Source organism: Zonotrichia leucophrys, chromosome 24 (assembly GCF_028769735.1).
Source record: "Zonotrichia leucophrys gambelii isolate GWCS_2022_RI chromosome 24, RI_Zleu_2.0, whole genome shotgun sequence".
NCBI classification, from domain to species: Eukaryota; Metazoa; Chordata; class Aves; order Passeriformes; family Passerellidae; genus Zonotrichia; species Zonotrichia leucophrys.
The window spans coordinates 7,629,235-7,650,372 of NC_088193.1; the positions used below are offsets into that span (position 1 = coordinate 7,629,235).

At 42.6% G+C, this 21,138-nt stretch overlaps 1 protein-coding gene across 1 annotated transcript in view; it reads left to right on the forward strand.

Moving 5' to 3' along the window:
- The first annotated feature begins 12,256 nt into the window (after window positions 1-12,256).
- Window positions 12,257-21,138, forward strand: part of BARX2 (BARX homeobox 2) — a 34,033-nt gene continuing 25,151 nt past the window's right edge. The window contains exon 1 of the mRNA XM_064732161.1: window positions 12,257-12,675. Within this exon, the coding sequence (XP_064588231.1) occupies window positions 12,465-12,675 (211 nt within the window). The 5' untranslated portion in view covers window positions 12,257-12,464. The remainder of the gene's footprint in view (window positions 12,676-21,138) is intronic.

The following is a 21,138-nucleotide window of genomic DNA, read 5'->3' on the forward strand; positions in this document are numbered from 1 at the left end:
AGCCAGATGGCATTGTCTCTTTTTCCCAGTGATTTTGATTCGATAAGGTCGCCTTTTCCATGTGCTCCACAGTAACAGCTCCCTCAGTCTGGCTGCAAAGGACCTGGGAGAAGGGGAACATCTGACTGCAATCTTTGCTATGGGATGCTCTCAGGATTTGCTGCTGACCCTGCTCCCCAGTGCTGGCATCCAGCACCATACTGCAGGGACACCACACTGCATCTTCTCAGCCTGATAGCCAAATTTCCACTCCCATCTTTTTCCAGGCTCTCTGGCAGCTAATGAATCGTTACAAGAGACTTTCCTTCCTTTTGCCAGTGTAATAAATTTAAAGCCTTGAGATCACTGTACAAAGACCAAACAACACTGCAGCAAGAAAAATGTAGTTCTGAGGACTAAATCAGCCAACAAGTTACTGGCTGAGTATAATTTCTTTGACCATTTGTCATTACCTCCCTATATGCTTTAATTCCTTTTTTCCTTGACATGCGGACTTTGTGATTTGTCTAACATATTTACCTTTGAACTTTATTGAGAATGAGCCCTAACCCAGTCTTGGATTAATTGAAAATACATATTTTTAATTTAAATCCTGTTTTAAAAAGAGACTTGCAACTGCAAATTTTGCCAGAAGGTGGAACTGAAGCTCCATCTCTCAGCAGCTGCTCCAGCACAACTGACAGGAATGCACTTAAAAGCCTTGGATTCAGTTAGTCCTTTCCCTCTTTCTCTCGAGGCAGCTGCTGGAAAGAACTCTGGCTAACATTCCAAGTGGATTAATTATTCTGTTAGATCCATTTCACCGAAATTCAATGATCTAGACATCATATCAGGTCTGAAGGGACTTTTAGTACTCATTTAAATCATGAAGATTTTATTATTACAGATACTGCCTGAAAGCTATTTTGTTCAGTCTTTTGGTACTTTAGTTTCTCAGCAGTCAGAGTTTGTCAGGTGGAGATGTGACTATATCTAGTAACAGAACTCAGGGAGCTGGTACTTTTAGCAGAGTGTCAGCACATTTTGCAATGAATTATTGGGTCATATTATTCAGTGGGAGCACATTCTAGAGGCATTGATCAAGATGCAGACCCTGCATATGAGGTTGTTCCTTTTCATCTGTGTACAGAGTTCTCCAGAGAGCGGTCAAAGCAGAGAACAGCAACAAAAAGGGTGTGCTGCAACTTTCCTGGGGTCACAGTGCAAGTGGCAAGGGGCGCAGCAAGAATTGCATCCTTCTCCTGAAACAGAGTTCTTTGCAGACACCACTGTACCTTCCCAGGGCATAGAAATTAAATTTATTAATTGTTCAGTTTAGCAACAGATCCATTATCTGCTTTTTACTTCTCTCTCCTCTCCCTTCACCCAGAATCTCAAACCACAGCCAATTCAGTACCTCTTTTTGGGGAAGAGAAGTGCTCAGAGAGACTCACAGCCTTAAATGTAATGGAAACATTTGCTAATGAATGAGCCCTCGTTATGCACGTTACAAGGAAACACTTAATTGACAGTGGCCACCAGATAACAGGGTTTAATTAATAAATCTCTGTGGCGTCACATACCCCACAGGAAGGGATTACAGGGGTTAAAGTGTCTGTCTGGTGGACTTTTATGGAGGAGTTGTGTTGCCTGTCTTTTACCATGAATAACCCACGTGTCTGTGACCTAACACTTGCAAAGGGAGGCTCAGTTGGTTCTGAGAACACGGCAGCCCCGTCTGGGTGTTTGAACATGGCATCTGAAGCACACCAAAGGCACATTTGTTTTCTTGCCTCTCCAGCCAGCATCTGGGTTTCTCTGCTGCTGTCTATTCTGCTGCACCCACGGCCCTGAGTTGGACAAACAGGCTTCTCCAACTCAGCAGTTAATGACTGGGTCATTAGTGCCTCAGACAGGCTGTCACAGCCACTCCCCTATGGGAGCACGCTCCCAAAATAGGGACTTGATAACTGTATTGATAAAATAATGAAGCTCTGCTGACCTTTCCCCACTAATACAGTGACTCCATACCCAGTGGGGAACAAGGCTCTGGAGATCCCACTGCAGTCTGTTAGGGACTATGGATTACTGTCACTCTGACCTGCAAGTTGTTCTCCACGTTTGCTGTGTGATGTGAAAAGGTCCCAAGGAGTCCAGGACTCCTGATCAGTCTGTTTTTTGGTAACACTGGAAGATTCCATGCCAATGGCAGGGGCTGGAACAAGGTGATCTTTAAGGTCCCTTCCAACCCAAACTATTCTGTGAGTCTGCGATTGTCATCCTTTTCTATTTGTATGCTCATTTTAGAGCTGAAAGTGTTTGTTCATGACACACAAAGGGGTAACATTCACAACCACCGCCAGCCCAGGAACACTCACCTTTCCCACTCTTCTCCTCAGAAATCCCTGCAGAGGGGTCAGAAAGCAGCAGCTGCCCAGGTGAACCTTTTCTCAGGAGAGCTGTACCTCCCAATACTGGCTGGCCAAGCCCTGTGGAACCAAACAGAACCAGCCCCATTTATCCCAGCCCATGGGCCAGGCAGCACATCTCCTGTTACTCCTGTGTGCAGAGTGACAACTGGGCAAGAGGGAAGCAAAAGCTCTCTGCCTGAAGTGGTGTCTCAGAGCCAGAGAGCCCTTTGGGACATGGCAGAGTTGTTTGTTCTCCTACACACAGGAGCGTCTTGGAGAAATGTGGCCATACCAGTTCTGCTGAGTACAATTAGGGACAGAAAACTCTTTAACCTGCTCTCTGCCTTCCCAGCAATCAGCTGTGGCTTACCAGTACAACCCCAGTCACTATCCTTTGCCTGAATGAAGATGTCATTGTCCTGCCTTTAGTATAGATACTTAAAAAATAAATTAAAAATCACACTAAGTTGAAAGGAGCAACTTTTCTCAAGGATGCAGGTCTTTATTGTTAACCAGTTACTTATTCAACCAAGAAAACAGTTGGACCATAGAGACCTAATTAGCTGGTAATTATTCTCAAGCTTTGCCTTATCTGGATCACAAGACAGATCTTTATCCTCTATCAGTAAAATCCCATTGCAGGCAATGGAACAGGAATCATCTGTAAAACTGGATCCTGTTCACAATCCCAATATTCTGGAAGAATGGGGGTTTTCACACTCAGGTCTGCAGAATCATCTTACTGCAATTACTTTATTACTATTAATCACTATCAGGGTATGAAGGAGTAGTAATAAGTTGAAAAGAAACATGGTTTACTGTGAAAAATGGTGTACTTTGATTTATTCTCTGGCTGCAGTTGTGCCATTTCTTTCTGTTCTCTTAATAGGAGACTTTCCATAAGCCTTGACCTTTGTTCCATGTGTTAATATACCTACCTACTTTAATGCTTCTATATTAAATTCTTCTAGACTAGGAGCTGCAGCTGTGGTAAACCATGGTTTTCTTTAAACTGTGTTTGTTTAATACACAAACACAGAATAGGACACAGGGACAGACAAAGACTAAGGAATCTCCAAGTGCTCCCCGACCCCTGTAGCTTATAAGGAGATTTCCTGCCTACACCAGGGATCCATAGCTGATGAAAATAAAATTTTGTATGAGCTAGAAAGACTTCAGAAACTAAGTGTTAGAACATTCTTTTTTCAGTGCTAAAAATACATTAATGAGAAATTTAGAATTGAGAATAAAAGAGCTCTGTATAATAAAGAATGATTTATAATAATATGCCCTTACTATAAGAGCTTAGACCTTTTTTTTCTTCATGGCATCCTTCTAGGCCAACATTGTGCAATTATAACCTACATAAACTTGTTTTACATTAGCCTTGCCTATTTTAACAGTTCAAACACTTTGTTTTCAAGTGCTGACATTAACATTGAGCTATTAACACAATATAACCAGCAACCATAACTATTACAGCTCTCTTAGACTGTCCTGTCCCCTTCTTACGGTGCAGAAGGCACTTAGTACAATGAGCCCTTGTTATTGCTTGCAGGTGGAAGTGCAAGGACTTGGACATCTTATGAAAAGGGGAAGATGAACTTTCCTTCTGTTTATTTCTCTTTTTTTCTTCTCTTCCTTATAGCTGGAAGACTTTCACAGTAGAACATGAAGTCCTGACTGGAGAAGGAATGTGTTGCCCCAAAATGAGAGCATAAAATGGAGATGTCATGAAGAATTTAAATGTAAAATATTAGTGCAGTTAAGTAGGAGCATCTCTGGAGTATGAAGAAATGCTAATGGCAGATTGGTGGCAGACAGGGAGCAGGGACAAGCTTTCAGGCTGAGTCTAGAGACCTTTCTTTTGTGTGTTAAGGATACTCTGCAATTGCTGCTGTTGTTTCCTCCAGCAGGAAAGTGGAACTTTATCTACCCTGGGAAATCTTTGAAATGGGTGGAAGGCAAATGAGAACAATTCTGCCTTGCAAGCAGACACGATGAGGATCTGTGCAGTCTGTGTTAAGCCCTGAGTGAAAGACACTGCTCAGTTATCAGCTGAGACAGCCCCGAGGCTCCCAGCAGCTGTAAGATCCATGGCAGTAAGGATTAAAGTCTTTCAGAATGCCATTGGAAAAGGACTGGGGAGAGAAGGCTAGGAAATATGCAATGGTGAGAAGAAAAACAGCTCAGGATCAAGCATAAAGCTGAGACTATGGGCAGAAAGATGGGACAACTGTGTTAAGGAACTTGGGGGTGCTCCTTAAATAAGGGGATTGGACACACTGGGCACATATACCAGTTGTTTGATGTCCTACTCCCCCCTTGCACTGATAACACACTGAAAGCTCTGGGGCTTAACTATTGGCACCAGGGTCTTAACAGCTACGTGTATTTGAACATCCTAATTACAGGGAATGGCAATGGAATTAGAGCTGATTCCTCCCTGTTCCTCACTGGCTGGTTTGCCTGATCCCGAGGCTGGGGTCAGGGCCTGTCTCTGCATGGAGCTGGGATTACCCAAAAATCTCTGTCTGCATTGCAGGGAAGGGAAGTGAGGCAGAGCCTGGAGCTGAGCAGTGGCAAAACCTGACAGATTGCAGATTCCTGCAGGTGCCTCAGTGCTGTTAAGCAATCTAGAGTGTGACAGATTTGCTTCCAGAGTAGCACTGGTACAGCCAGGTCATTCTTCAGGGTCAAACCTTTTAGTCCAGGGTTGCTCTGAAGGTTTCAGTGTTCTGAGCAGTTCTGGCGGAGCTGGGGCTGAAGAAGCCGAGTGCTTTGCAGGCAGCCCCGCTGTCAGTGCAGTGCCCTCTGCAGCATTCCCAAACCCCTGGAGCTGGGTGCTGCCTCCCAGCTGATGTTGAAATACTCAACTGCAGCAACCCAGGCAACAAATCCTTCTGGGAATGGCACAGTTCTCCAGCTCTGGTGATGAAATTGGTTCCCGAGCTCTTACACAGGTAAGGATTCTACGACTTTGTGGAAGGTCAAGGAATGACACATAGGGAGCCAAACCAGGCACTTCAAATAGGAGAGAGAGTCCTCTGTGTTTCAAGCCCCAAACCCTGCCTTGGCTGGCTTCCACATACACAGTCAGCCCTCTGCCTGCTCCTCAGGAGGGTAAATTTGGCCGGGACCTCTGGAAAGGACTTCTCACTGTAGCTGAGGTTCTGCTCTTTCCTTGTTTAGAAGGAATTAATCTATTTATAGGCGTGATCAGGCTCTTCCTCTCTGTCCTTCCTTGGCATTAGGCAATGAAAATCCTGGCCTTACCTGTGGATGCAGGAATGCTACAGTTCATTTTTGGTATGCTGTGTTATTTATTGAGTCCCAGAGCCCCTGTGTCTCCTTGTTTGTCCTTGTATTAATTAGGCACAAGTTTATCTACAGTAGTGAACTGCAGCAGCACAGCACCTGGCAAGCGAAGAGCAAGTCCTGGACTGTGCCAGCACACTGGGATAACTGGGCTTCTGGCTGTCAGGAGGGGAAGCTTGAGCAGTTCCTGTAGGACACTCAGCCCCTGGGCTCTCTGGCAATGGGATCCTGGTTTCTCTTGGATGACTGTACAAAGATCTATCTGCAAGTTTGGATTGGGGTCCTGCAGAGCCCAGAATGATGAAGGATGTCTAGAAACCATTAATAAAGATTAGAACTTGATGGCATCAGTAACTCCCTTTGGGCTTCTTGCAGGCTGAGATAGTGGCAGATTGTCAAAATTATTTAACGTCCTGGAACACCACCCATTCCAGTATGAATAGGTTTCTTGTGTACAACTCACATGATCCTGGTGTTTTCCTGGTGTCTCTATGGAGACTGGAGACATTCTTCTGGTCTATTGGTTGGGGATCTTTGCTGCTTTCAGGTAAATTGTCTTATAGAAATAAAGAAAGCGAGATAATCCTCTGAATAATGAATAAAGCATCAGTCACAGAACACCAAAACATCCTGGCTGCTTTATAGAAGGAGATGCAAATATTTTGATTTTTCCTTTTTAACACACTACCAGCTTGGCAGAGATTTAGCAAGACTTGTGCAAAAATAATTGGCCTTAGGCAAAGCTGGATGAAGCATTCACATGTGGATCTTCATCCAAATGAGGCTGCAGCATGGATTAAAGAGTGAAGTAGTGTTAGATTTGGGAAGCCTTCCCTGCCAAAAATTGGGGGTGTTTTTTGAAAGATGTTCCAATTCCAAACACTCATTCTCATGAGATTAGATACTTCCCTTCATAATTGGCTCCAGTCCCTCTAGGAAAATGAGTTAAATGAGACTGTTGTTACCTTAAAATATTGGGCCTTATTAAAATAGTTGTCTCTGTTTTCACTGGCATCTCAGAGAGGACAGCAATGTGGGTAGGAGGAGGACGATGGTTGGACACTTCCTTCCCTTTATGGGTGTGTTGTCACAGCAGCATGGAATTCATTGGAGAAAGGGGGGAAACACTGTTTATTGTCCCAGGAATATTTGGGATAACAAGTAGGGGACCAGGTGCCTCTGTCTTGCCCAAACTGGACCCTCAGGTGGCACAAAATGTTCCTTTGCATTCCTGGTTGCCACTCCCAAGCTCCTTAGCCCTAGTTTAAAAGTCCAGAATGTAGTTTCTTAGCTATAGCCTGGAAAAATAAATCCCACTTGCTGAAAGATGGGCTCTGTTCCTTGGCATAGCCTCTGGTGTACGTGGTGTGTGTGCAACTCCCAGAAAATCAGAGACACCCCACTAATACCTCTCTAGATGCCTCCAGTTCTGCCAGAGGGTCAGTCTCAGGATTCATAGTGACTTATTCCTTCTGGTTTAGTTCCTTGGTGCCCTGTGTAGTGGCACAGCAATGCCCTGGGAGCTCATGGAAATATTCTAACTCCAGTGCCAGAGTCTGGTTGCAGGGTTTTGGTAGCAATAGGTAGGAAGGAGAAGCTGCTCAGGTGTTGTGTGTCCTGCAAGGAGGAAACTTGGAAAAAAATTAACACACTGCCTCACAGCCCCCCAGTGTGCTGTGGGGGAAAAAATTAGGTCACAGAGGAAAATTCTGGGATTTAGATTCTGCTGTGCCTGGAGAGGACATGATGGTGAGTGAGATCTGGCTTCTGTCCCAAGCATTAACAGAGGAAAACTTTGCCTCAGTTTCTCTGCATGTAAATCTGAGGCCATATCTAGGTCTCGTTTTTAAGAGGTTTTGCGAATGTGCCATGAACGGCTTGTGTGTTCTAAGCCCTCTATCAGCACTGATAAAAATGGCTATTAGCTGTACTATTACTTTAAATCAGAGCATCTTAACTAATTTGGGGACTGGCCAGTGGCTCCAGTCACATGATGAATACCCTTATACTCTATTTCTAGATGACTCAAAGTTGGCTCTAGGCAAGGGAGATTAGGTTTAGGGCTTGAGGCAGAGCAGGAAATAAAACAAAGGTGTCCCAATAGATAGTTCAGCTTTCAGTATAATTTTATTGAAGAAAGTAACTCAAGCTTTGGTTTATTCTGAGCATGTCAAGGACACCTTTGTAGTGTTGCTGCCCTAAGCCCAGGGCTGGCCATTAAGGGACAAAACTGGAGCCAGGAATGGTTTGTAACCACACAAATGCTGCAGCATCACAGTGGGGGGATAGGGAGTAAGAGGGGAATCAGTTCGACCCAGAGTGAGGCCTGATGACACTCAAAGAGGCTGCAGACAGATTTAAGGTGACAGGGAAAAGAATGTAATTGAGGATTTGAGACAGGCTCCATAGCTTTGGCAACTGAAAAAAAAAATTCTAATGAGACTGCTGTACTTGGAGCAGTCATATTCCATAGTCACTTAGGCCAGGAGTGAAATTTGGTTGTAAAGATAAGCTGGGAGCAAAGAGCCCCCCTAAAGATGACGGGGGTGTGTGAGCTTGTGCAGTTGCTGCTCTACAATTTCTGTTTCCTCGGCTGCTCAGAGGTACCATCTTATCATCTGCAAAGAGGCCAAAGTGAAGTTCAGGATCAACAAACACTTTAATTTCTTTTCCTCTGCCTTTGCAAGGCTTTCCAGGAGGCGGGGAGGAGACCCTGCTCAGAGGTGTCTTTCTCTCAGTGAGCATTTCTGTCAGGGGAATGCAGAGAACTGAGGGGCTCACTTAGCCACCCATCAGGTGGGTTTTCCTTCTATGAGCATGTGTTGGATCTTTTACACTCTCACTGGCTTAAAAAAAAAATCTTCCTGGGCAATGCCCTTTTCTCCGGCATGGGGCAGATACTAGAAACTCACTTTATTTATGTCAGGCAGATGCTGAGATTTTTACTCAATGAGATTTTTATGCACTGAGACCTTCATGCTGAGAGGACAAAGCCTCTGGATTCCCTGGAGCAAAGCATTGGCCCATATTGTGCCTTCCTCTTTCTAGCCACACATTTGATTTGTCTATAGTGGATCAAGTATCAAGCCCAATATCATGCTGAAAAAGGCATACACTTGAGATTAGTGGTGGTGTTTAGCAGGATTGATTATGTCTGTACAGATCTGTTTTCCAAGGTGATTGCATTTCACTGAAAAAGGGAATTTCTAGTGATTAAAAATGGTAATGCCAGGGGCTTGTGAAAGGTATTTTTGCCCTTTCGATATAGAAACAGGAATTCAGACTTAAAGCCAAGGCACTTTCAGACTTTGGCACTTTAGTTCATCCTGCCCATTCTGTCAAAATAGGTTTGCATTTTAAATTCTTGTGGAAACTGGAAGCTGAAAACCCAACAGATAGAATTCTTTTCTTCGGGCAAACAATTCTAGTGTGCTCGGCAATGTACAAATGCAGCAGCAAAGTGATCACAACCAGCTGACTCTGCCCTAAGCAGAGCCACTTGGGTACTACCTAAATCACAAATTTAGCAATACAGCAGCAACTTAATTCCTCTTCCCCTAATCACTGTCTCTCAGGGTAATGTTTGTGCTGGGACTAACAAGTCAACTCAAAGGTGCTTAATCATTTTCCCAAGGGGCACTGCACATTGGGGGCTCTGGCACTGCACACAAAAGGCCTGGTAGCACAAATTGACTCCAAATTAAAACTAGTTGTCTTCAGAAACCCAAGTTTAAAGAGGGTGCTTCCATATCTCTTCTGATCGAACACAATTGCCCTCATGGACAATCTATTTCCAGCTCTCTGGTGCTGGGCTGACCTCCCTGCTTTTCCTTAGAAATTACTTGTTACTGACTGACAGACTCACAGCAGTTCTATTTTCCTCAATTCTGATTTCAAAAATGCTTTACTCAGTAAAATGGAGAATTGTGTCCCTTGGATTAATTTCCTTTTGGAAAAGGGCAGAAATCCTGGTCCCTGGCCGCCCAGCTGCCCTTTGTGGGTGCAGGTGCCAGCCTGGGGCACACAGACTGTGTCAAATCTCCTGCCCTCCAAACCCTCCCGAATGCGCCTTCCCCTTCCCAGCCTCCCATCCGGTCCCCGCTCCCAGCCACAAGAGAAACCTCCGGGAGAAGCATTATCAGCAAGGCTGTCCTACACGGGAAGAGTCCTGGGGCTCCAACAGCTGCTCGGGGTTTGAGTCCCCTTGGCAGATGTTCGCTATTCCAGCCACTTCATTAATTTTGGAAACAAAACCCCTGGTTATTCCTGACCAAAGCACCCCCTTTTTGATTGACAGACAGTGTGTGTTTCATCTGACATAACCCACCGTATTGCTCTGGCCACTTACTTTTAAAAAACCATTAATAAAAAGAAATTAGGTGTCTAGAGATGAGTTGGTGTGGGCTAATCCCACCTGCCAGTTCATCTGCTTGGGCTCAGGTGAGGGCATCACATTTCTAGAGTATGGACAGAGGTGCCAGCCACACACGTCTGGGTATTCAGCCCTTCAGACGTGAGAAAGAAACATTTAAAGACAAGCAGAGCCTCTTGTCCCGTGAGCTTGGGAAGCCCACGGTTTGCTTCCCCTCTTGATTTCTGGGCTGCATCTAGTCAAGCTCCTGAAATACTCTTCAGGAAACATTCCTCTGCTGTGTTGTATCAGATTTTTCAAAGTCAAGAAAAGCAGGATAAATTTGAAGTGGGGGTAGGGTGGGCTGCAGCTCCTGGCTGGACCCGGAGGAAACATAAGTAGCAGAATGCCATTTGCTGCTGCTTTGGGGCTTAAATCAGTGGCTTGCTCAGTGTTGCTTCCAAAATATCCTATGCAATAATTATCAGCAAGTACTAATTGCTGAAGTAAATGTTGCTGGTACTTACTTTGTTTCCTAAAAAAAAAATGAAAGTGTCTGAAAAAGAGGAAAAAAATATGCTCCTGAAGTGGTGTATGTCTGAATGAAGAGGTGAGTACTCATAAAACTACAGTCATAACAAAAGCAGTCCATCTGCTTAAATAGCCGTAGTTTGTTTAGGAATTAAAGCAGCAGTTTAAGTAAGTTAAAAAGAGTTATAATGTCGTGGAGGCGAGAAGTTCTTGAACTCCTAATTTGTTATCATTCTAGGGAAATTCCTCATCGGAAGATCACTTTAGTTTCTTAAAATAAAAAGAAATAAAACCATTTCCAAACAATTTATTTTAAATGAGAATGTCATCCCAATGGTTTAAAATTAGCAAAACACTTTGCTTTACATTTGTTTCGTTATAATTTGCTGTGTTATGTTCCAAAAAAAAAAATGTAATGAGGTTTTAAGAAAAAAATTTCAACGGCTGTATCGAAAGTCTGATATACACTTGCATCTGCCTTCCATTTCAGTGTGTGGACAATGGAAGCGTCTTATTTTGATTTTGAGTCTCTAAAAATGAACAACTGTATTGCTGAAGTTAAACGAAATTTTGAATTGAAAAAAGTAGTAGTAGTAGTAGTAGTAGTAGTAGTAGTAGTAGTGCTTTTACAAAAGAGGTTAAAGATAGTTTACAGTGTTTTAAAGGATTTAAAAAAAATAGTTGAAAAAATAAAAGAGGTTCTTCAAATCATTGATGAGAGTTTGAAATGGTTGTTGCCTTTTGCAAAAACAGATTGAGTTTTCTGTTATTAAAATAAGTTTGTTGTCATTTGGATTGCCAAAGCATGAGAACCAAAGGATGTCTGATAACCTTTTGCATATTATATTTAAATCCTTGTGCGAAACCTGCAAGTAATATTTTTTGGAGGCTGGTAAATCTCCCTAATGAGCCTCTCTTTACCCATTTAAAGTTAGTGAGCTGGCTGGGCGTTCTGCAAAACTTGCAGCAACCAGTTAATCCAGAGGATTCCTCCTGATACACCTTTCTGTAAGTAGGGTGTCCTGGTGATTCCTCTCGCAGGCCACGGAGATGAGAAACAAAATTCAGCCCACAGCCTGGTAGGAAAACTTCCAGTGCGGAAGCCGCAGCACCCCTCAGCAGAAGGGGCTGAAAGCTCAGCTTTGCAAAATTCCAGCTGAACTAAGCAGGGATCCGCCGGAAAATAATCTCAGACGTGGGGTCCAATTAACGCCGCCCCAGAGGAAAATAACTGCTACACAGTGCTCCTAGGCAAGGCTCCTATAAACAGGTTTTTATTCCCGTCTGCCTCTCTCCAGCACTCGGCGGCTCGGGAATAGGTTTGACGCCGGTCGGGGAAAGCTGTCGCGGCCGGGGACGCGGCACTCTCCTCCGGCAGCCCGCGTTTTAACTTCTGCAGATAATTACAATCCAGAGAAGAGCAGGAGGGGGAGAAGAAAAAAAGAAAAGGAAAATAAAAAAAAAAAAAAAAAAAAAAAAAAAAAAAAAAAAGAAAAAGAAGGAAAAAAAAAAGAAAAACGGAGGAAAAAAAAATAATAAAAAGCCACACACCCCAGTATCTTAAAATAGCGAGCAGGGAGGGGAGAGGAGCGGCGGATCCTCCCAGCGCGGCGCAGGGTAACAATGGTGCTGGCGGGGAGCAGCGGGCCCTGATTGACAGCCCGAGCCTCCTAAAAAGGCCGCGGAGCGATGGGAGAGATGCTTATCGGCGGCTTTATATAGCGGGGAGCCGGCGCCGCGCAGCGCGGCCCGAGCGGCGGGGACAGCGTGGCCACAGCGGGGACAGGCTCGGGGACAGGCTCGGGGACAGGCTCGGCGAGCCGGGCGCCCATGCGAGCCGGGCGCGGCTCTGGCCGCCCCGCAGGGGTCCCGCCATGCACGGTCAGCCCCAGCCCCAGCCCGGCCCGCAGCCCCCGGCGCGGCTGCCCGCGGCCGGCCGGCCCAAGGCAGGCAGGAGGCGCTACAAGACCTTCATGATCGACGAGATCCTCTCCAAGGAGACCTGCGACTACTTCGAGAAACTTTCCCTGTACTCCGTGTGCCCGTCGCTCCTGGTCCGGCCCAAGCCGCTGCACTCCTGCGCCGGTAAGCGTGACGGCAGCGGGGATGCGGCGGGCGCGGAGCCGCGGCTCTCAGCGAGCGCCTCCTGCATCTCCCGCTGCGTCCCCCCAGACCTGCCGGAACGAAACCCGGCTTCCACACTCCATCCCCGCTCCCCGGGTTTGCCAGCGCTGGGATCGTTGTTAGTTACTATCAGCAACTAGCAGCTATCAGTTAGTTATTATCGCTTTTTAGTTACTCTCAGTGTGTATTGCTGGGGTTCAGCCCAATCCGGGGTGTGCATTGGAGCCAATATATCAGTGCTAATGAGTCCTGTAGAAATCGTCCTTCATCTTATGCACGTTGAAACCTCCAGTGTTTTTTTATATGTCTGTGTGAGTACAAAGAAATTAATAGAAATATTCTGAAAAGGAAAAAAAAATCCATAGAAGCACAGGTTTTCTACCCTAAATTTTCTTTTTCTTTGAAAGAACATAGGTTATTTCTTAACAGCAAAGATGGGAAAATACTTGTAAAGATTTTGCCAACACCACAAATAAATACGCACAAACGGCTCTGCCTTGCACAGGCAGCACAATGAGCAAGCGGGTCTTGACCATGGGCGTTATAAAATTTCACAAGCGGACTAATGTGGTCTTTCACAAACGACTAATGTGGTCGTTTAAAAATACACATTAAAAGTAAAAACAGTATTTTTAGAATACATTCCAGATTTTAAAAAATATTTTTAAACATCCCTTTTTCTGGTGAAGCAGGCAGTTTTCCAGATTTCTGTTCTTCCAATAAGGCCATACTTCCAATGGTGACACATAATGTGTCAAGAGAAATGAGGTGATGAAACTGCAACTTAAAAATTCATTCTTCAAAAATCTTATATATTGAAAAATATTTGTAAAGGACTAATTACCAATAAAAATAATACCTATTTCAAGGTCCTAGAATTACATTTTTCCTCTTTCTCTTTGCTGGAAATATTTATTTTGCCCTTGTATTAGGTTGTGTTTAAAACCTCAATGTCTGTCCTTTGGCTTAGGTTTGCTGGTTTAGTTTGAGATTTTTTAATTGCTGAATATAAATAAGAAGGATCTTTTCAGCTCTTAGCAGAGCTGTGCTGATAGAAAACTTGCTGTTAGCGTACCATAAGAGTTTGACAAGTAGAGTAAATCCTTGCTCCAAGCATAAGTCTTCCTTCAACCTCAATATTTATTTTGTAAATGCTAGTTATTAAAGATCCAGAAGGGATTAGGAGGCTGGATCAGAATTAAGACCCATGATGACCAGCTTTTGGGAAGAAGTTGCATGGACAATTTGATCCTCCATCAACATTTATTTCTTCCAGCCGATTTGTGCGTGACATCCCTTGCCTTCCCTAACTAATTGCTGACATATTTTATATAAGAACTAGTTGTTAATCAAGATATTGCTGACAAGGGAATTTTTGAGAGCTGATCCCTCACTACTGCGTAGTGAAATTCCGTGCTTGGCCAAAACGTCCTGAAGGGGTTTGGTGTGTGGCAGTGACGCACGGAGCGCCTGATTCTGCCTGCAGACCTCAATCCACCGGGGTAAGGACACCAAGCCTCTTGGCTTTTCTCTCTTTCTGTACAGAAAGAGGAAGAATTAGAAAAGAAAGTTCCTTTAGCACCCAAAAGGAATATTAACCTCAATATTATCAGGGTCCAGAAGCATGTACAATTGCCTCGGCATAAAAATTATGGTCTGAATGTCACCTAATAGATTCTTGGGACTTTGGATGGGTGAGGTGCTTCCTAGCAGCTGGTGTGACTCCCACCACCCCCCATGGAAAAAAAAAAGGGAAATTTTTAAATACATACTTCTGGGTCAAGTATAGCAAGCATTGTCTTTGCAAGGGTGATGTATATTCGGTAAATAATCATTAATAATCCTCGTATGATTCAGCAGTGGATTGAGAGTGATGCTAGTGAGTCTCTTGTGGTTACTCTTCAATTAAAGACTTATTTCCCTTTGTGCCTGGAATCTTTAATGAATTAGCCCTCAAGGTTGTGTTTCTAGCCCAAGCTCTGGCCTGTCCCTATGTCAGTCTGGGTTGTGAATATCTGCTTCTGTTGGACTAAGCTGTATGGAATCGCAGCATTTGTGAAACACAGAGAGAGATTTGCTTGTGGAATTAAAATCACAGGGGAAACTACTATCAAGTCCACAATTCCAAACTGTCAGATTCTAAGGTGTATAGGCATAATTCAAGTCTTATGTGTATGAGGCAATGGGAATTTTTTTTATGAAAGGAAACAATTGGCTAAGAAATGATATCTAAATGCAAAAAAGATATCTAAATGTGAAAGAATTTGAAAAGTGCCCAGTATAAATCTGTAACTAAACTAAAATAAAGTAAAAAACCAAACCCACAAAGACACGCACACAGAGTGAAAATAGATTAAAAAACTCCTCCCAAACTACTTGGGAGCTAAAGGCTGCAGAAATATAGCACTATAGAAATACTATATGGCATTTAACTTACTGCCTGAGTTTCCTTTGCCTCCGCAGTTAATCAGGAAGGGAGGGAGCGCTTTAGTCTCTTTATGATCTAAGAAAATGCGTCTTAACCTAAACCACAGAGATTTGTTACTGTACTATCATAGCTTGGACTTGGGAGTGTTTGAAACTGATGGAGTGATGAGTAATGAGTTACTCCAGCTGAACATCTCCTCAGTGGCTTTTTCCCAAGGCAGGAGTCAGGGTTTGAGATGTTTTCATGGGCTAAAGAGTTAATATTTCTTTCATCTTGGGTGAAGTCGGAGAAGGCTGATATGCCTTTATAATTTATTTGGAGCTGAAAGACATAAGATGTTGTACTTGTGCAGTGTGTGTGTTCAACAACATCCCCAGTTAAGCGAAGAGAGATCAGAAAACTTTGCTAGCCCAATGGAAAAGAGTTTTTCTTTTGGCTCTAATGAATTGCTGAATATTTAACTGAGTGCATCTGAATTGGAACAAAACAGATTTGTCAAGCAGAGGCAGAAGGTGGTGGAAGAAGCATTTGGGACTCTTCTGGTGAATCTTGAGGCCGAAAATTGACATTTTAGTTGTGAGGAGCATTTGTGAGGTGTAACGCAAAGCCAATGCAATGTCGCTGGTCTAATGCAATGTCGCTGGCGAGATTCACATTGAAGAGAGCTTCAATTTTTTTTTTTTTAAAGAAAACTGCAATTCCCTGTGAAAATGTTCCATCATTAGTTTAAAATTTGATATATGAACGTGTATTTTTGTTTATTGAGCCAAAAAACAAGGCTAAACCAGTACCAAATCTGTACCAAATCGGTACCAAAATGCTAGTCTGGGTTCAGAGCCATTATGATTAAAATTTTAAAGACTAGAAATATTTTCAGATGGTGATTAATGCCACTTTGCTTTAAGACTTTTTGGGCTGTGATGGCTGAGTGAAAATAATATTTCGCTTGTTTCATGATACTTATATTTTTATTGGCTTTTCGTATTATGTCACCATTGATTAATTTGTATAAATAATGATATACTGTTCATATGCTTGGTTTGTTACGGTGATCGCTGACGATTGCTTTTTCACTGAGCAGAGTCCTATAGGAATCAATTTTCAAATTGCATTTAGAATTTAATTTTTCAATTAAAAATATTTGTAGGCATGCCTACTCCAATTCTAATTTGTTTCCTCTATTTGTATTATGTTGGCTTAGTGATAGATTTGGAATCCAATTGCCTTATTGGTAGTTTTGGGCATGGTAAAGAATCAAAGGACACTGTCAGTGTGCAGTGTTACAAGGTCAAATTAGAAAAGCTACTTATTCATCAAAGAAACTAAAATAGTTTGAAAATGAAAACTAGGCTGGGGCGTGGAGGCGAGTAGTGTGCAATCCCTGGTCTTAGTGGAATTTGTGACATTGTGTGTGGGTAATCAGTAATATCAGTCTTGGATGGCCTTTTTAAACTCTCCAAATGAATTGAGGTGGCTGGATTAGAAAGAATCACGTTGTTTTCAATTGCAGAGTTCAGTTATTTCAGCAAAGTTGGTAATACAAATTGTTAATTGTCTGTGATGTGTATTCATTTGTACCAGGCCCCATTCCAGCTCATTAAAAAAACCTCAAATTTGAATGTATCTTAGTGGTTTATAATTTAAATCCTAATGAGCAGCAGAGTAATTTATGTCTATGCCAAGGTTTTTTACTAGTCCATGTCTCAGGTAGGGCTGTGCTGATTTCTCTTTAATTGCTATACCAGAACAACACCTTGCAAGGTAAAAATATACCTTGGATTAGTGTGGCTCTGTTTATTTTATGAGAGAATTGATATAAAGATATAAGATATAAAATATTCGCCCATGTTTTAGGGGAGTTTTGCTGAAGAGGATTCTACTGTTATATGTATATTTAAAAGCGCCGTAACTTCAGAAGCGCATGCAATCTTAAGTTTCTCCACTTGTTTTTTTGCTTTTTTGAAAATTTTATTCTCTTCTTGCTGCTCTGTGCAAAAAGTTTCCTGTAAAGAACATTAATAATTATTATTACTCTCTCTTTTGAAATAATTGTTGGGATTTTTAGTTTGGTGATCAGATTTTTTGGTTTGTTTGGGTTTGTTGGTTTTTTTTTTAACTTTAAAACATCCAGGATTTGTGTGGTTGGGATTTTAATGTATGCAAGTGTCTAATATAGAATTGTTCAAATCTTGAATTCTTCTCTTCCAGTTCCATGTCTGTCCTCTGTTGTTTTATCTTAGGATGAACTTGGAAGCTGGTTATTCCAAAGGGGTCTTTTGAACTGTCATTTTCCTCATATAAATGATGTTTTCTTGATTAAATTCAGCGGTACCTGCAGCCGCTGGGGCCTTTGGGGAATCATTGTTTTGGAGACAAACTATGAGGTTTCGTTCTTCTGGTCCTCACCCCGTCTCCTCAGACTTTTTAGGAAACCATGGTGAGAAAGTAGATTTATTGTGAATTGAAATAGCTCAGTTTTTATGTGCAAACGCACAGCAAAAGATTCCTTCTGATTATCTTTTAAAAGGCCATGATACAAGCAAGGCTTGATTTTGCTGTGGGAAGTAACTTAAAATTGGGGTGGAAGCCATTTCTGTTGCTCAAATACCTGCTGAATCTTTTCCTTTACATTGAACAGATTTTGTTATGGAATTCCTGGGGGAAAGCAAAACACTTGGGAAAGGAAAAGGGAATCCATGTTGTGCGTGTGTTCCAGCGTGGGGAGAAATGAAATGCCGTCCATTCATCGTGCTCCCAGCCTGGAACATGACAGCTGGGCAAATCCTGTGGAATAAAGCTGATGTGGAGTGGTGGGCACCTTCTGCCAGGCTCCCTTGGCCTCATCCCACATTCCTCGAGCCTGGCATCTGCAGCTGGGCTTGGATTGTAGCACACTGCCGGGAGAGCCGCGGCATCCCAGGCAATAGCGCACGGTCTCAGAAAGAGTTTTCCTTCTGGGCTGTGTGAAGTGAGTGCTCAGGAGATCTACATGGCTTAAATGGCTCTTGAGCCCATGAAAAACCTGTGTCCCAAAATGTTGAGGGAAGCAGGCCAAAATGAATCTGTGTGTTTATACAAGAGGTGCCAACCTAAATTACAAAGCTGAAAATGCCTCTGTGTGGAAATCTGCATTGCTGCCAAGACTGTTTGGGATTTTTGCTGATTATTTGTAAAAACACATGGATAATAAAAAAAAGATACTTTGAAAACTGCCTGTATTTATTTGGTTTAGCTTACAAAAATCAATAAAATTCTGTAGTTGAGTAACAAAAAGTAAAGGCAAAATTAGAAAGGAATTCTATTAATCCTGAGAAATACAAAGTGCTTTCTCTATAGATGTCTTTGATCCAGTCTTTGTGAAGCTATTGAGTATTTTTAATAGATATAAGATAGTTCAGAGATAACATTTCTGCCTAGAAATGGCAGAAGATGCAATCCCAGTTATGCTGCTGTCTCTGAGCATTCCTCTGAAAACCCAGAAAAGTCAGGATTTCCTGTCAGGACTGTGTCCCTGCTCCTGTAGCAGGATTTATTCAGCTGCAACATTGGGAAAGTCTGAGTTTTCTCAAATTCTCCAAAATTCCCTGTCTATTTTAACCCTACAAGGGAAAGCCTGTCTGTAGATGAGGAGCACTTTATCAACTGAGGTAAATGAAATAAACCTATGAACTGAAAGTGCATTCTTCTGTATGTGCTGTAGACTGGGCACAGCAGTTAATTTCAAGGAGCCTAGTGTTTTTCAGGGTGACCATCTTGGGTTTTAAGTGTTTTGATGTCTTTAGCAGAAAATCTAGTTTAGAAATACCCAAAAGTGGCGTATGGGGGATAATAATAATGAGCTGGGTGATGATAAATGGATACTGGGAGAAATGCCTGTTATTTTTTTCTGTTGGATTATATGCAGTACTAGATGTGGCATTTCAGAAGGAAACCCAGATTCAAATCTGGATTTGAAAGCAGATCTCAGGACTGAGTAGAGAAATCTGTCTCTAAAGAAATTTCAGTGCTAGATATTAAAATATCTGTAAAAAAAGACTGACTTTTGCTTTCTTATCTCAGTACTGTTAATAGCGAATTAAAGGATTTCATGAATGCAAAACTACAGTGAACAAACCAGAAGATCACACCCCAGTGATTGCAATAAAACCTATTGTGGCAAGTAATCAGCATTGTGGTTGTGGTTGGGCATGAATAAGCATTGTGGAGGAATGCTATAATAGGAGGCATTAATGAATCTGGGATTCCACTGGGAAAATTGACACCTACGCCTCATTTTCTAAAGCCTCACAGCTGGCACTGAAGCACAGTTTAAATCCATCTGCACAGTGAGTTAAGTTTAAATGTAGCACTTTCATTAAGTGTCCTCAATTTGGCCGCTGCTCATGGAGACTGCACCGTGCAGACTGATTGCCATAATTATTTTGAGGACTTTTATTTAACTTGCTTCTGTAGAATGCAGGAAAAGACCATCTCATCCTGTAGAACCAATGATGCTCAGCATTGCTGCCTTCAGGACAAGCTGGGCATGAACAGGGGCAAAAATCCTCACTGGGGAAGGTGAGGAAGAGGAACTGAGACTGTTTGGAGCTGATGTGTTGTGTGGAGCTCCTGTCACTCCACCAGGCCTGGGGAGCAGAGCAGGGCTGTAACTAAGGAGACTTTGTATTTTTTCTTCTGTTGTGTTGAGCAGTACATTTCTCTGCCATCTGGGTGCAGTGACAGACAGCTCCCCAGATCACAGCTCTGGCAATGTGTGGATTGGGGCGTTGATCCACCTCCAGGATGGATTTTCTGCTGATAGGGATGTTGTGAGCAGGTTTGGGTGATGGAATAAAATTTGTGCCTTTCCAGTTCAAAGTCACTTCCATGCCCTCGGTGCAGGCCTGTGGGGAAGGCACATTTGCATGGAATGCAATGGATGGCAGAGCCAGAACTGATGGTTGAGTCAGGAACTGAGCTCTGGAGGCACTTGCTCAATACAGTGGCGTAAGTTTTTTCTAACAAAACTGCTGGGCTGGAGAAAGGTTCTGCTCTGATTGCTCAGAGGATTTAATTACTTGATTCTGATGATCTGTTTCTTCTGCTCAGCCCTTGGTAAGCTGTCCAGTGTTAGAAGTGACTGCAGCCCTGCTTGGAGCCACTGGAAACCTGGGTTTGCATTTGCAGGCTATGTATAAAATCTCATCATATCCAAGTGAAAATAGGAGAAGTCAGAAAAATTGATCTTTTGGATTATTGGTAGATTGAAGAAATGATCTTTATGTGTCCTTTTCAGTTCAGAACAAAGAAAATGTTCTAAATTTAGCTTGACAATGGAGAAGTTTAAAAAGTAGGTGTATGTGTAAGATCAGATCAGAGAAAATACTCGATCAGGAATAAAATACTGAAAATTTATCTTCTAAAGGCTGAAGCAAAACTTTATAGCACTTTTCTTTTTACGAGACATTTGGCAAAACAATAAAGTTACTTTCAGTATTGCAAAATTTTATTTATTTTTCAAGGAGAGAAGGTTAAAACCAAACCTTTTCAGTCATTCCTATGTAAGAATTGCTCCAGCTAGATTGCAGAACCCAGAACATTTTCAAGAGCTTCACTTGCTAGGAAGCAACATTTCCTTGGAAAATTTGGGACCTATTTTTTTGATCTCACTTGTATTTGTGTAAAGTCTGTGATAGAATAGGATCACAAGGACAAGCTAATGGGAGCTGAGCAGTAGAAGTCTGGTGTTATCCATTATTTCTTGGGTTCCCAGGATTGTGGGAGAATTTGGCTGAGAGATTTCTAGCCCAGCATTCCCAAAGCTACATTTTAATGGCATCTTTAAAAATACAGAGGTTTGGTATTAGGACCTGGCTAAGACAATGCTCAGTAATATTTTCAATTTTCCAGTATTTTTCCTTTTCTTCTCATGCACCTTTACATGCATGAGAGGAAATTCTTGGCCAGAACACAGCTCAGAGCAACACCCAGATACCAGCTGCAGGTATTTCAGGTGT